At 40.2% G+C, this 15,299-nt stretch overlaps 1 protein-coding gene across 1 annotated transcript in view; it reads left to right on the top strand.

The window, feature by feature from the left end:
• The window catches only part of PPIL2 (peptidylprolyl isomerase like 2), a 71,453-nt gene that overhangs the window by 43,399 nt on the left and 12,755 nt on the right, over nucleotides 1-15,299 (top strand). Inside the window, exons 13-16 of the mRNA XM_065033074.1 lie at nucleotides 1,913-2,002; nucleotides 3,430-3,463; nucleotides 12,026-12,143; nucleotides 14,733-14,789. Coding sequence (XP_064889146.1) covers nucleotides 1,913-2,002; nucleotides 3,430-3,463; nucleotides 12,026-12,143; nucleotides 14,733-14,789 — 299 coding nt within the window. The remainder of the gene's footprint in view (nucleotides 1-1,912; nucleotides 2,003-3,429; nucleotides 3,464-12,025; nucleotides 12,144-14,732; nucleotides 14,790-15,299) is intronic.

Here is a 15,299-nt window from a genome sequence, read left to right on the forward strand (position 1 = left end):
TAAAAAATTAATTACAGGTTGCTATATTCCCCCCAGAGAACTTATTAACTATGTCTCTCTCTCCAAAGAGTGCTGGTTCTCGTGAGATAAAGTGCCTTAGGCTAAAAGCTGCTGATTCCATTTCTGATTCATAAGGAATTTTTTTAAACTCATTTTCATCCTTACTGACATTTTTCATGAGTGACAACTAATAGCACTACATTTGGATCAAGGCTGTTATGATATTGTCTTGTAAAGGAAGCATACCCTGCACAAATGATTCTCCAAGGATTGAATTTTACTTGAAATGTAATGTACAAAGAATATTTTCAAACATATATGTCCAATTCAAAGAAGAACTTTCAAATTTGCTATAAACCTTGAAACTGTATGAGAACCTCCTATTGCTTGAAACAATTTTTATGGAATATATTCACTAACAAGTTGCCCTCAGGATGCTACATGTCCTAGTGGCATTCTACCATAAACACATTATGGTACCATTACCATTTTAACTTAGTAATGAATTATAAAGGAAATCTGAGATAATAGTTGGTGTAGGATTGCATTATGATTTGTTTATTTTTCCAGTTACGGCCCAGCTGACAACCGTCATCTATATCTGTCTTATTAAGGAGGAATCATTTCAAAGAATTTCTAGTGGCAGGTGGAATTGTTTGGGTAATTAAGGGATATTTCAGTGTAAATATAGAGGAGTGAGAATGATTGTGTTTCAGACAAAAAATATTATAAAAAATTCAAGTTCTGTATGGTTCCGTATGACTACTTGTCTGGATCTACAATTAAAAAGATAAAGCTGATTTTGTCTGTAAATGATTGTGGTTGGGCTTGCCCTTTTTGCTTTTAAGTCACTTGAGGTTGCATGGCTCACTGTCACTGCCTCTCTCAGACCGAGAATGATGTCAGACCCATGCAAAGTGAATCACTGTCGTTTAGAAAGAGGCTTCAAGTCATGTGTGTGTGTTCATTTACAGACGTTGCAGCTCATGCTGGGGCTTTACTTCCAAGCGCATACAACAATAAGGATATTTTCAACGCCTGAAATTACTCAGATTAGTTAGATGTCTTCTTTTGTAAAACTGGAATATATTCATGCACTTAATCCACAGTGGGCCTGGAAAACATGTCCAAGTATAGAAAATGGGCTGTTTCTGTGCTTGTATTGGTACATGTGAAGGTATTTTAGTATTGCAGAGGAGAGAATCTGTACAGTTACAGTGGAAGGATAATTAGGTAGACAGTAAAGCTTTTCAGAAGGTACTGTTTGAATGCCATGGCTCGTAAGTTCAAACAACTAGCTTTAATTTGCACTGTCGGTAATATATTTAGCGCTTTTTTAAAAAAATATTTTTGAAAACCGGTTGTCTTTTTGATTTTACCTATGGTGCAGTGACTTGTGTGGTCAGTTCTGTTTTTGCTTCCAAGTGGTGAAGAGGAGCAAATGCTTCTCTCCCAGTCAGCTTCAATGTGCTCACTTTGGAACAGTGGAGCAGAGAAGTCAGCTTCTTTCTTACTCTGGGAAATTAACTTTCTTCAGTGCTAGAATCCCCGTTTGGAACAGGATTATAATACACTGCTGGAACTAAGTTACTTGAAAGCCTCTGAGCTTACCTGCTTTCATCAATATTATGTCTACTGGGAGCTCACATTATCTGAGCTAGTGTTCAACACTTCTTTGTGCTAATTGGAAGGTCTGGGTTTAATTTATTTAACACAGTGTGTGTCTCTCCAGTATACTTTAAAAGAGCTTATGTTGCATTTTTTCTGTAGGCAGAGACTCTTTCCTTTTCAAGAATCCTGCATGATTGTTTCTTTGCAAGGCACAAATGGGAAGTTATTCCTTTAAAGAGTGTAGTGACCAGTTTGATTGTTTAAAGATATCGCTTAATTCAAACTTCTGTTTGTCTTTCAGACCCCCCGAACATGTGAAAACTTTATCAAATTGTGCAAGAAGAACTATTATGATGGAACCATTTTTCACAGATCAATTCGTAATTTTGTGGTGAGTATTGAACAAACCCTGTGTGATGCACAATACCTGATGTCCTCAAAGTATTTATTTAGCTTAATTCAATTTTAGTTTCTTCCATGCATGACAACTTGGCAGAGATGTATATTAAATACACCATCAGAAGGTGGCTTGTCCTAACTTACTAGGTTTGTGTTTAATACTGTTACTGACAACTGTCTCTCACTAATATTGTCACTTGGAGCATCACTGCATTTAGTAGTGCTTTTGCTGGCATTCCAGACAAAGCCTTTGAGAGTCATTGCCTTGGCAAGGCTCTTGTTACCTTCCCTAAGCTGTGGGTGGGTGGCTAATGAACAGAAGGAGAGGCAGAGGGGAATGCTAATTTGGATAAGTAATACTGTGGACTGTTGAAATCCCAGTCAGATGAAACTTTAGAAAGCAGCCGAATTTCTGTTTCAGGTTGTGATAGTTGGAGACGGTCGGACAATTCTCTCCTGAGTGTACTACAGGACTAGGTGCCCAGACTCTCTTTGTGAAGGAGTTAAAGAACACCTAGTGAACCAAAAAGTTCACTTTGGTAGTCAAAGATCTTTATTTACGTAGGTACAGTCCAGGCAACTCAGGATACTGTAGCTGTCCTCTTAAGTTCTTTCAGAAGAATTAACAACCTGATCCTGAAAGCAGTGCACATCTTGCAGGGGACATCACTGCATGTTACATTCCATCCTGTCATCCTAAAATTACCTTTTTTTCTTTTGACATGACTGTGTATCTGGGTTCATAGTTACACTTAGAATTAAAATTGTGCTTGTGTGCTATTGCTGTGAAGATAGTCATGGCACACTCCCTCCAATGGCATTAGAATACAGAATATTATTTCTGTAGATCCTGCATATATAGACACTGATTAATTATGTTGCTAAAATATTGGTTTCACATGAGGATTTTTCCAACTGCAGATAGCAAGGGGCATACTGGGAAATACAGATACAACTACAGAAAATATTCCATATTCCCTCATTTCTTGCCTTCCCATCATGTGGAAGATTGGTAGCAAAATGTAATGCCTTTACATTTCCAAAAGCAGTGCATTGTCAGTTAAAAAGCAAGTTACAGCCCCGCACATAATAGAAAGTATGGTCTGGTTAACCCATTCAAGACTGTTTCTTTTCCCTGTTTACCCACAAGAGACCTATTATTTTTATAAAACTGTCATTCTTCTCTTGGATAAGTAATGTAGGAGATGACAGCCAGCCGATAAAAGAAGCTCCAAATAACTGGTAATGGTTTCCTTGTTGCTAACTTGTCAACATGACACAGTACAGAAGGAAGAAAATTGAGCAGAATTGGCTTTCATGGCTTGTATTTAATGTCTTTCACACAGATATATATATATATATATATATATATAAATATATATATATATATAACTTATTGACTTTATATAAATTCTGCAGATCCAAGGAGGTGATCCAACTGGAACAGGAACAGGTAAGGTTGAGTTTGAATCAAGTAAAGTGTTTTCAGTTCTTGTGTTGTGTTGTTGCTTTTTTTTCCAGACATGTTGTAGATTAAAATTCTCTAAATGGTGATATGTTGTACCTTGTGAGTGTTTCTACTTTAAAACTGAGATTTTATCACTGTATTTTTATGACCATGTTAACTGTGCTCCAAATTTCATCTTGTATATTCTCAGTCTAAAACTTGGGCACTCTTCCATGTAGAATTCTTGTTGGGTCTTTGCTTCCTTTTTCTTCTAGAACATAAATAAAAATTGTAACAATTTTATAGTTGGCCTTCCAGGGCAAAGAACAAAGGAAGAAATACACTCGTGCAAAGTTGCTTTCAAATTCCGTGTTAATGAAATACTTGAGACCTGCCTCAGAACTGGTGAATGGCCAGATACCATCTGTTCTCCCAGCCAGTTGCCTTCTAAAGCCCAAGCTGTGCTTTTTCTAACTTTTCGGGGTCACTGTTACTAAATTCTTCAGCCTGTTCTTTCTCCCTTAGTTGTAGATCTGTGTAATAACGGTATCAGAAATGGTCAGGAGACGTAGCAGCTGAGGGGTCCTCAGAGCATTGCCCACCACGGTTAAAATGTAATATCTCTAGTTGCTGCTGTAAAATTGCTCATTTTCCACTTGCACCTTTTATCTACCACTTGTAGATGTCGCCAACCTCCACAGCTCCTTACCTGGTCCTGTGGGGTTCTGTGCATTTTTAGTCTCGTTCGTACATGTGTCACTTGTATATGCAAGCACTATATTCTTCTCTGTGCTCACAGATCATCCAAGAAAGATGTCTCTGTCATTGTTAAGTGCTTCAGCTCTATTTACTTTGTAAATGTTAGTGTGAGTTCCGCAACAGCTTTTCTACTGCATGTGATAATCCACAGTTGCATACATTAAGATTCGAGGCTAGCTAAAGGTTCTATGTTTTGATGGCAAAAGCCCATTAACAGGATTTGTCACTGTATGTGCTTGTACTGTCAAAAGAAATATGATTTGATTTTGTTATAAGGAACGTTTTGGTTCAAATCCCAAAGGACATAATTAGTAACATCTTTTAAAATGATAAATTAAAGAGGTGTCAGGAGATGGGAGAGATGTAATGAGTTGGCTCAGACACCTTTCACCCTTGTAGAGTGGAGTTCAGATCCTGCTGTGGAATGAAAATTAACTTGCTGGTGTCATTCTTTTCTCTATTTGTGCAAATGGGAGAAGTATTGCAAGACAGCACAATTATCAGTAGGCAGAGGACCGGCGGTGCAGCTGCACTGGAGGTCAAGACTCAGCTCTACTGGCAAAGCAAGTAGGAAGTAAAATGCAAATAAGCGCGTAGGACAAGAAAACTCCTATGTACCTTCTTTTATTTTAAAAAAGGAGTCTAACGACCTCTAATTTTTCCACCTTCTTTTCCTCCTTGTCATTCTTAATGAAATATGAACATATTGCAGGAGAGATGTCTTGCAAACAATTGTCAAGACTATTAAAATTCTAATAAAATGGGCAGCGTATGCTCAAATAGATATGAGTGTTGCAGATTTTTGAAGATGGCTGAACTTCAGGTAATCCTGCTTGATCTCTTATTGAATATGATCGTATCACAGGAAAATGTTGTAAATGGACAACCTGGTGGGCTACTAGATTTGTCTAGCAGCCAGAGAAGGCCCAGCTCAGCAGCAGGGTAAAAACCCAGCAAACATGGTATGCACTCCTGTAGTGTAAAGGTTTTGATCCATTTGTTTGCATGTTATTAATGTGATCACAAGCATTTGTGTTAGGGAAGCTTTGGAATAAAGCACTGGGATTCAGTATTTCATACCTTTGAGGTTTTTTTGCCTAGGTCTTGTATGTTATTTGCAGTATAAATTCCCTTTCTTGTTTCTTGTGGGAGCTGGAAGGAATTTCAGTATTTCTTTGACTTGCTGCTTCTTAGGAAAAAAAAATACAGATACATCTTTGAAAGCTAAAATGTCCATAAGATTTAATGATCTTTAGGGGTTTACTGGGGGACTAAATAACTTGACTTCTCTGATATCAGAGAAGCATATGAGAGTAGAACAGGGCTTTCTTCCCAGATATTTCAATTGGAGGTTACCCTTTAAATGTCAGTATTTTGAACCGCCAGAATTGTTTCTGTTAGAGCTTTTTGTAGGAAGACTTCAGGAAAAAAAGAACATCCTTTGTTCACTCTTCCACACAGAACCTTCTGCTTTAACTGACATTTTCTGGCTAAGAGGTTTTGGATTCTTTTGTTTGTTTAAAAAAAAAAAAAAACTTGTCCAAACTGACATGTGGAAGGTGCATTAAGCCTGTGTATGTTTTTGTTTTGTTATATTTATTTAATTATTCCTTTTCATCAGCTCAGGAACTAGAACAGACTTGTTCAAAGATATCTTCCCACCATTTGGTGTCTGTCATCTGACATTCATCCCATGGTCAGCAACAGGTGTCAGGTTTATGGTTGCAACACCCAAATACTTCGATGATCACCCACTCCATTGCTAACTAAGCCCAGGACTGTTCAGCTTCTGCGTGGATTTGGGCACGTTCAGTACATGGTGGCGTAAGGTTACGTGTCATATGTACACAGACTGCGAATGTGCTCTTGGCTCACCTATTATAGATAAGCGTGCGTGTGTTTTGGAAACATTTCACAGATGTGAAATGCCGGGCTGGTTGTCACTGACTGTCGGCTGCCACGGCTACTCCAGCTGAACAGTCCTGTCTGTAAGCAGCACTGATCCTCTGTTCTTTCTCATTTGTTGTTCAGCACCCCAACGTGTCCTTGTTAGGCCATCGTAACAGTAACCGTGACCCAGCAGACACATGAAGGACAAATGATTCCTGGTACTCAGCACTTAACCTGGGATGGAGGAGGGTGGAAATTAGCATCATGGTGTCTAGAAGTTGAGATACCACACTGGGAAAAGAGTGGGGAATAGAGTTTTACCTTAACTTAGCTGGCAGACCTGCATTGCCAAAACACTTAGATATACAGTCCTGTAAGGCTGACACTGATTTAGAGGACCAAACTAATTTTCTACAGCCTTCACCTTAATGTTTCATGAGGCTACTGGGAAAAATTTTATTGTGCTGCAGCAGCTCATTTCTTTTCTAGCAAAATAACCACCCATAGAGGCAGTATTCAGAGCAATAAGCTGAGTCATGGTCACTCTTTGTAATGATTAATTATTTGAAAATGAATTTTAGATTTCTGATGTATCTTTTCCTGCTGTTTATAACAACTAAGTGGTTGAACATTGTGAGTAATTCTGTCTAACTCATGCTAGTGCAAGTGCAGCAGCTGCTCTGTATTTTCAGTGTTCCAAATAATAGAGGAAAATTTGCATGTAGGAAAAATAGGTTTAGCATTGTAAGTCTTTTGTATGAAAAAGGGAAAACTATATGCAAAGAATTATCTTTTCAAAGTGGCACAGGCATTTTTACAGCTACTCTTACTTGCAACCTGTTGGAAAGTCTCATGGATCAGCTTGTATGTATATGCCTCTGTTCATTTATGAATCCAGAAGGGCACAAAGGAAGCATCGAATAGCTGTAAAAGTCCAAGATAAAATACCACTGGCAGATGGGAATTGCACTTTGGTTGGCAGAGCTCCTCTGAAGTGTAAATAGTAAAGGACTGTGGTCCTTGGTCAGTTCTGCAATGGGATTTCTTAACAAAGCAAGTTCCTAAAATGTAACTAGTTTTAGAGCCCCTTTTCTTGCATGATTGAAGCTCAAGAAAAGGAAAAGAGCAAGACCTTCATATCTAAGAATAAATTCCTTGTAGATTGCAGCCCCTCTGAAAATCCAGCTTCTGGTATGTGGGGTTAAAAGTACCATGTCCTCTTATCTGAAAGGGAAGAAACACTTACTGGCTGAGCTAAGGCTTTCATATTTGCAAAATGATTCAAGAATCTCACTTGGAAAGCTCTATAGAAGTGTCAGATGTTATTATGTACCTCGTTGTTCCAAATGACAAGAAGAAAATTACAGAAAGTAAGCCATCATTTTTGTGAATCAGAGCCCTCCCACTTCCTTACGCTGCTTAGCAATTTTTATGCCAGAAAAAGGAAGGATTTATTTAAAATCACAATTGTCATGAATGATGATTCCCAGCCCACACCTGGCTTTGGAATGCTACATTTCTGAAGCTTTAGGTGCATCTCTCAGCTCTTTGCAAGAAAGTTGTACAACTTCTGTAATTTTACAAAAAAAACCCAACAACTTTCTGAATAAATGTCTTTAGAAGGAACAAAGACTATGAAAGAGTAAGCTGGTTTAGTTCAAAAGACAATCTGAGAACGTGGCTTTTTTCTGTGTAGTTGCTAATGTGTGATTGCTTCAGATGTCAGTTTAGATCTATTCATCTTCTCCCCATCAGCACAAGTTGCAGATAGGAGACTGAATAACTAACCATGCTTCTGTTACAAGCTAAATATATCTTGCCACTCTGAAGAGCCATGGAAATGATGAATACAGCCTAATTTTTTCTATGAGGTGTGTGGTCTGTTTGGCTTCATCTCTGTGTGAGAATTAGGTAAATACCTCTTTAATTTAGGAGAATTTTTGTCTTCTATTAAAAATGTGGACAAGTGGCTCCCAGCTGCCTTCAGCTTTGAATCTTGGGTATCTGGGTGGACGTGCGATTTTTATTTTACAGAATTGTGCAAAACTTCCTTCCAGCTCCTGAGGGCACAGGGTAGATGCTGCTGTTAGAAGGTGGCCTGGTGTATTTCCGTGGCTGATCCCAAGTTCATTTCCAGCTTTGTGCAAACAGGAGACCCACTTGTGCGGGGTTGTGAGTGCTGCTCCCTCTGGCGCTCCCAGCACCCATGTGGGCCCATGTCTGCTGCCGCATGAACCCCTCTGGTTTTTTAGCACAGAAGCCCCCAGAATTTTTTTCCAGCCCTTTTTGTAATAGGATCTCAGAAACATTTGCATGTCCAGCAGGCACAGGGCTCGGCTGTGGCCAAAGATAATCTTATCAGGGGGTAAACTGAGAGGAAGGTGAAGCGAGAGACAGTGCTGCCCACTGTGACTCTAACACCCAGACTCAATGCTTGTTTTCCGTGGGCTTTGCTTGAAAGGCTGGTGTGTCAGCTTTGGGGTGATGTTTTTGCATCACTGTGGCTCCATATATAGTCAGCAGTGATCTGTTTGCTCCTGGAGGAAGATTTGGGGAATATAAGGAGGAGCCAACTCTCTTTATGGCATATATTGGTAGTGTAGCATGGGAGGGCTGGAGTTAGATGGTCCCACCTCCTCTGTCTGCATCCATTCTGCTTTCAGAACCTGAGGAGATGGCACAGCCGTGCCTCCCAGCCGTGTGAGGAATTTACACAGTAAAATCTGCTAGATACTTCTGAATGCCTCATAATTATTAGTAGTGGGTTTGGAGCCAGGGACTTGTTTTCTCAAGTTTACATTGAGCTCTACCATAGAGAGTATAATGTAAGGATCTAAAACCCTCGTTCCAGGCTCTCCAGCTGACTTTGTGCTGCTGTGGCAGTAACGAGGGATCTATGAGGATCTAATGAGGGATCTGTACTTAATCTTCAGAGAGAAAGTGATCCTGGGTTCCAGTATTAAAAAAATATATACATTTAACTCATCGTCTTCTGGCTTGCTCTGTCTGGTCCTGCTTCAAGCAGATACTTGAAGCCTGGAATGATTCCAGAGGTCAGCAGGAGTTGGACAAACAGCACATTCAGGCTATTTTTAATATAAGGAGAATACATTTGCGTTTGTCTCCCCGCCACCCCTTTTTTTTTTTTCTTTTTTTTAAAGTATTCTTAAATTAAAGATCTGGGGGGTTTTCTTTAAAAGAAAAAAGCCCCAAACTATTCCTGTACTGCTGTCTCGCTGCCTTTGCAGTGTCTCCACCGGCCCTTGCCAGTCCGTGCTGCCAGGGCTCCGCAGACACTTCAGCTATGTCCTTTATAGGACGTCTGGCCTTTTAGGCGAATGCTGCACAGGCCATTCTGTGTTCCTGCCGGCAGCTCCCGGGCAGACAGAATTAGCCTTGGAAACAGCTGTATGGCAGACAGAGAGGGAGGCAGGGACTGGATCTCATGCTGTAACTGTCTACTAAAATATTAGCACTTATTTCCGGAGAACTGGAATGAACCAAAGTTACCCTTCGTACATATGAGATTAATTCTGACCTGCAGTGTATGATCTGAAATGAAATCATACAAAAATAAATATTCCAAAACCTAAAGATCATGGCTTATTGCTCCTGTCTGCAAGCTCTCAGGTCTGGTTGCTTGTTGTGCCAGAAAGAGAGAGTGTCTCTGTCATTCACAATTTTTCTCTTTCCTTTTGAATTATTTTTCTGACCAGTGAAGGCTTCAGGGTGGATTCCACCTTCTTTCTGCAGCTTGACAGCACCGAAATTCCAGCATCAGCTGAAAGCATATGAAGGGTGTAACAGACCCAAGGGTTTGGCCACTTGCTGCTATGGACCATCTCAATGGGATGTGTTCATGTTTATGTAGTATCTGAAAATGTCTGGGTGACAGACACTCCTCTGGGATAGGACTCGTAGCAAGTGCATCTGCTTTACGAATAAGGAGGAGTTCCTTCAGGAGGTCCTTTGAAGCAAAATTAAGTATTTTTCTAAGGGAAGTCAAAGTGAAGTTTGATACTGGGGTGCAGAGAGCTCTGGCCATGGTCCAGCAGTGCAGGGCATGAAGCGACGGCTCCACAGTGGTGGATCCAAGTGCAAATGTGAACATTGTGAAAGGCAAAGTGGGAAGGAGCAATGGTGCACAGAGCACAGTGCTGTTGCGGGGCTGTGGCTCTGCAGGCTTTGCAGGTGTGTTTCTAGTTTTGGGCAGCACCTGTTGGCCCGGAGCCTTGCTGTATTCTGTGCGTAACTTGATTAGTTACTAACCTACAAGAACTTTGTTTTTCTGAAGAAGGCAGGTAACCAAGGCGCTGCACAAGTAACCTCTCTTAGCAAATAGCAACACACAGAGAGATTCATTAGCAAAGAAAATCACTAATAGGGTGAACATGTTTGATTTGGCTAGAATAGCTGGGTTTGGGATCTATCTTCAAGACAGTAGAGATGGCTGCAGCTGTACCGTATCCCTTTCACCCGCTACTGGAAGAAGCTGGCATGGGAGATCAAGCTGATGTAATTTAGCTGATCTTAAAATATTCAATAGCCAAAGATTGCTGAAGTAATCACTCCTCCTCTACTCCTGATTACAGAAAATCCCTATAGGCTTTGTCCCCTTTTGCTGCCTCTTGTCAAATTGCAGAGCAGGCAACACTCAACTCTATTAATATGTCTTTTGAACATGATTAATTTAGTGTTTAAGTGGGTCAGTTTCTTCCAAAATTTCTTTCTTACTTAGTTCCACGTGCACTTGCAGCCGTCCACCTGTGACGCTTCGTTTTCATGGTATCGTCTGAAACTCTTCTCTCATTTGATGCGCTCTTGTGATTTTCTGGATAAGCTTTTCAGTAGGAGTCTGTTTTATCCCTCAGCTTTATTTGCTGCTTGCTTGTGCAGCCGTGTCATCAAATTGTTTTGTTGTGTTACATGTGCGAATAGCCGTTTACTGACCTCCTGCTTCACAAGTGATACGGTTCCTCTAGAGGGTTCCTGAGCCGGTGCTGCAGATGGACCAGTCTCGCTGACTGTTTGGATACTTTTATTTGCTTTATTTTTAATACTATCCTAAGGTGAAATATTTTTTCATGGTTTGTCAAACAAGATTATGGATTTGACTGTAGAACTATGAGTCATCTCAGCCTTCATTTTTCTTATTAAGAATGATCCTGGAGGAAAGTGCAAATGAAAATGTCAGATCTGCCATAAGTCATGTAAAAATGACAGCCACGGGGAGGGGTCTCCCAGACCCCCTTTCTATCCACAGTCACAGAAAATAAATCAGTTTAGGAGGGCTGGGTGTGCAGCTTGTGCGAAGTTTTGTCATCCTTTTGATTTCATTGCATTTGTGTTTACATCTTCCAGCTATCTGGTCCAAATATCTAATTTTTGCCTTTTATTTTGGAGGAATGTATGTCATCGTTCTTCATTGTTTAGCCAGAAATTAAGCAGTTGAGCTTATAGCTCCTGTTCTTAGTTGGTTCTATTAATGTATTTCATCTCCCTGATGTTTTATTTCTGGAAGCAATGCTATATCCAGAGTGCAATTAAAGTAGTAATTCTTTGTTCTATGTTTTGTTAGGAGGCTGCTTTTAAAGTTTTAATGACTCAAAAAATATGATGGACCAGCAGTAAAAAATCAAATCCTTGACAATTTTTCGGCACCCAATATCTAATGCTGTTGCTAAACTGCCTGGTCTGTTGCAGCTGATAGTGTGGGGCACAGAATTGTGTTGCCAGTTGCAAACAGCTGATTTCAAGGCCGTGCTCAAAAACCAGCCTAGAGACAGGGATGAGGTAGAAATATATTGTACATATAGTGATCGGAACTGCCAGAAACCTTGAATTTAATGTCAGTGCCTGTTACAAAATGTAGTGGGAAACTAGTGAAAACATTTATTCTGTGATCTTTTCTCTTTTAAGGAGGAGAATCTTACTGGGGAAAACCTTTCAAAGATGAATTTAAGCCAAATTTGTCCCACACGGGACGTGGTGTTCTCAGTATGGCCAATTCGGGACCCAACACAAACAAATCGCAGTTGTAAGTAGTCACTTGCTTTTTGTGTTTTATTGTTCCCCTCTAGACGTTGTGTCTTAATCTGTTAAGAAAACAAATTACATTTTATGAGCTTCTCTTTAAAGTTCAGTGAAGTGAAATATTCTGTCGAGTGCTGCACATTGAAATCAGGAGAGCTACAGCTGCTGTTACCCAATCGAAGAGCAAAGTAAATGCACAGCAGGATGGTCTGTAGGTTTATAGTATCATCATTAATTTGCCTTTTCTGTTTTTATGATTTGAAGTTTTTGTTCGTTTTTGTCAGTGTCCCTGCAGTGTTATCGCTGTAAGATCATTACACCTCTCCATTCTGTTTACATTTAGCCCATACTGAACTTTTTGAAAGGGTTTAATGAAGTGTAACGTATGCTCTATGGAAATGTTGCTTCTCTTTACTTGCCTGATTTTAAATAAATGAGAACAATTCTGCACTATTGAAATGTGTAGAGCCCAGACGTGGCAGACTGCAGAATCTGGCATTGAGAATGACTTGGTTTTCAATGTACAAAAGCAGAATGAAGCCTAAAATGAGGGAAAAATGGAGAAACAGGAAGAACAACAAATGAAATTTGAAGATACTGAAGTTGTAATGACCTTTTTTATGTGTAACATTAATACGTGTGTTTGCCTGCAGTCTTTTGATAATGTTCTGTGTCACTTTGAGCCAGCTATTTATTGGTTGTTCTCTAAGTACTGCAATGGAAAAAAGATATACCTTTATTGGGAGCCCCAGGTATGAGTGTGTGTACAGTGCTGGGGCTGGCAAGGGGGTTCTTGATGTTGGTCTTCATGATGCTCAGTATTTACTATGGCTTGTAAACCATGCAGTAGTGTGGTTAGCTTTAGTTAAACACAAGTGCTTGTCTCAGGGCCTTCAATAGGCTCACTCACGTACTTAAGCTAAGCACATGTTGGGCAGGATCAGGTTGCCGTAGAGCTTATTTTGGATTTGAATGTTAGTGTCAGCACTCAGTTGCTACATTAGGGGAGAGCAGAGGTCGTTTTTTCTTTTTTTTTCTTTTTTTTTTTAAAGGGAGGGGATTCTAGGAGCAGAAGTTTCGACAATGGTTCATGAGTGATGTGCCATATTGAGTCACATCATCTGCTGCTGTAAATGTGATCGTGTGTTTCCCTAAAATTTGCAAACGAAATATGAAGTTCCTTTATATGTGAAATCCTTGAGAGACTCCAGCTGCCCGTGTTTATAAAGCTTCCGAGGCCGTGTTTAGACACTTCTGGCAACTCCTGTGACCTTAGGAAATGGGTGAATATTTCTCCCCATAGGTGACAGGCACCACAGAGCAGTCAGCTGGGTCCTCTCTGTAAGGTGATGCTCAAGTAATGCTCAGGACTTCTCTGGGATCATCCTGAGCTACGTTAATTCCCTTGTCCTTACTTTTATTGTGGCTGGTGGATGAAGCTTTCTCTGTGTATTTGCTGCTGTTCAATTTTTTTGTTTATTTATTACAATGCTATGTAACTGACCACTTGATAATCTTAAGCACCGGATATCTGTGAATAAAGTGGTGCCTAGAACCCAAGCACAGGGCTAAGTTATATTTGCCCTGTGTAAGAGTTTGTGTTCTGCACAGCATCTCAAATCTTTCCTAGGGTAAGCTATGTCTTAATAGATCATCTGGCGGATCGCAGCCCCTCCTATTTGCAATCATATAACTTCCTGAGGCAGTTGCTTATATGGAAAAGTGCTTTTGGAATGCTTATATATTTTTAGCTGTCTCTAATGTAGTGTAACAGATGGAGACAGGGAGGAGAGCCAGCACGGCATGTCCAGCCAAGATGGGCCATCGTGGTTTGCAGACCACAGTGTGGAAACCTCTGTATCGTATGTTTGTCATCCAAGTCTCCCAAAGAAACGTTAAACTTTAGAGAAAAGTTTTGGTAGTAAGTGTTGCTTTGGATTTTGGTATTTTAGTTCCTGTGTTTAAGTTTAAAATTGAAAGTCCAATTAATTAAAAATTGAAATCCATGTTTCACAATATTTCGTTACATTTGACACTTATAACTATTTTTCTGCCGTGTTTGTATCCGAAGCACAAATTTGCTATGTCCAGAGGAGAAGTGAATCACTGACAGGCCAGTATAATGGGAGAGAAATGCAAAAATAAATATCCTAGAAGATAGAAGTGTACACTGACAAGGCTTTTGTCTTATATGAACTGTATTTGCTGGATGCAAGCTCGCAGTCATGCATGAGAAATGTGCTTGTCCAGCGGGACGCACGTCTCCCTGTCTGTGTGAGCTTCCCAGGGCCAGCCTGGCCAAGGAGACGGATGCTCAGATTGAGTTTGGGCTTTGTGCAAGTCACCATGCTTGGAGTAACGTTTAGGGATGTTAGTAAGGTGTAAAAATGAGAAGTCAAAGCTCCAGAAATCCAAGACAAAACCCACAAAATGGGAGTTAAAGGATGTTTGGCCAGCAGGACTCCCAGAGAAGGAGGGGCGCTTGTCTTATATTGGGGGGCTGTTACATACACTTTCTGTTTCTAAGCATTACTGGATGTTGTTGAGTGTCAATGAGATGATATGCTAACTGTTACATCTTTATTCCTTCCAGCTTCATCACATTCCGCTCTTGTGCTTATCTGGACAAGAAGCATACAGTTTTTGGAAGGTAAGAGAAGGACGTTGTGAGCAGCCGTATAGCAGTTGTGCTTTCCTGTGCCTCTCAAGCCTAGAGAGAAGAGTCGAGTGACTCTTGCAATTGAACTGATGCAAAATCCTGGCTCACAATCCACTTTTCCTGGTCATGAGTAGGTGGCCAGCATGGCATCAGTGCCAGTCACGAGACTCTGCCTTTTTCTCCTTCCATCACTGTAAATTGCTTTTCTTCACTTCTGTGGGTGGCTCTCCAGGGAGTCATGAACAAAGTAATCACCGTCCTGTAACCAACCACGTTAATATTTGTGCATGCTAATTGCTGGGACACAAGAGATTACCTCTTCAACACTGCTTTCATCCTCTTATGAGCTGTCAACCAGGAAATTAGTTGTGACAAGGCTGTTCTTCATCACGGCATAGTACATAGAACTTCTGCATAGGTTAGGTCTTTTCGCCTTTTTTTTTTTTTTTTTTTATTCTGTTCTTCTTCTCTTTTATTCCTGACGATGATAATTGGTATAAA

Source organism: Columba livia, chromosome 17 (genome assembly GCF_036013475.1).
Source record: "Columba livia isolate bColLiv1 breed racing homer chromosome 17, bColLiv1.pat.W.v2, whole genome shotgun sequence".
Lineage (NCBI taxonomy): Eukaryota > Metazoa > Chordata > Aves > Columbiformes > Columbidae > Columba > Columba livia.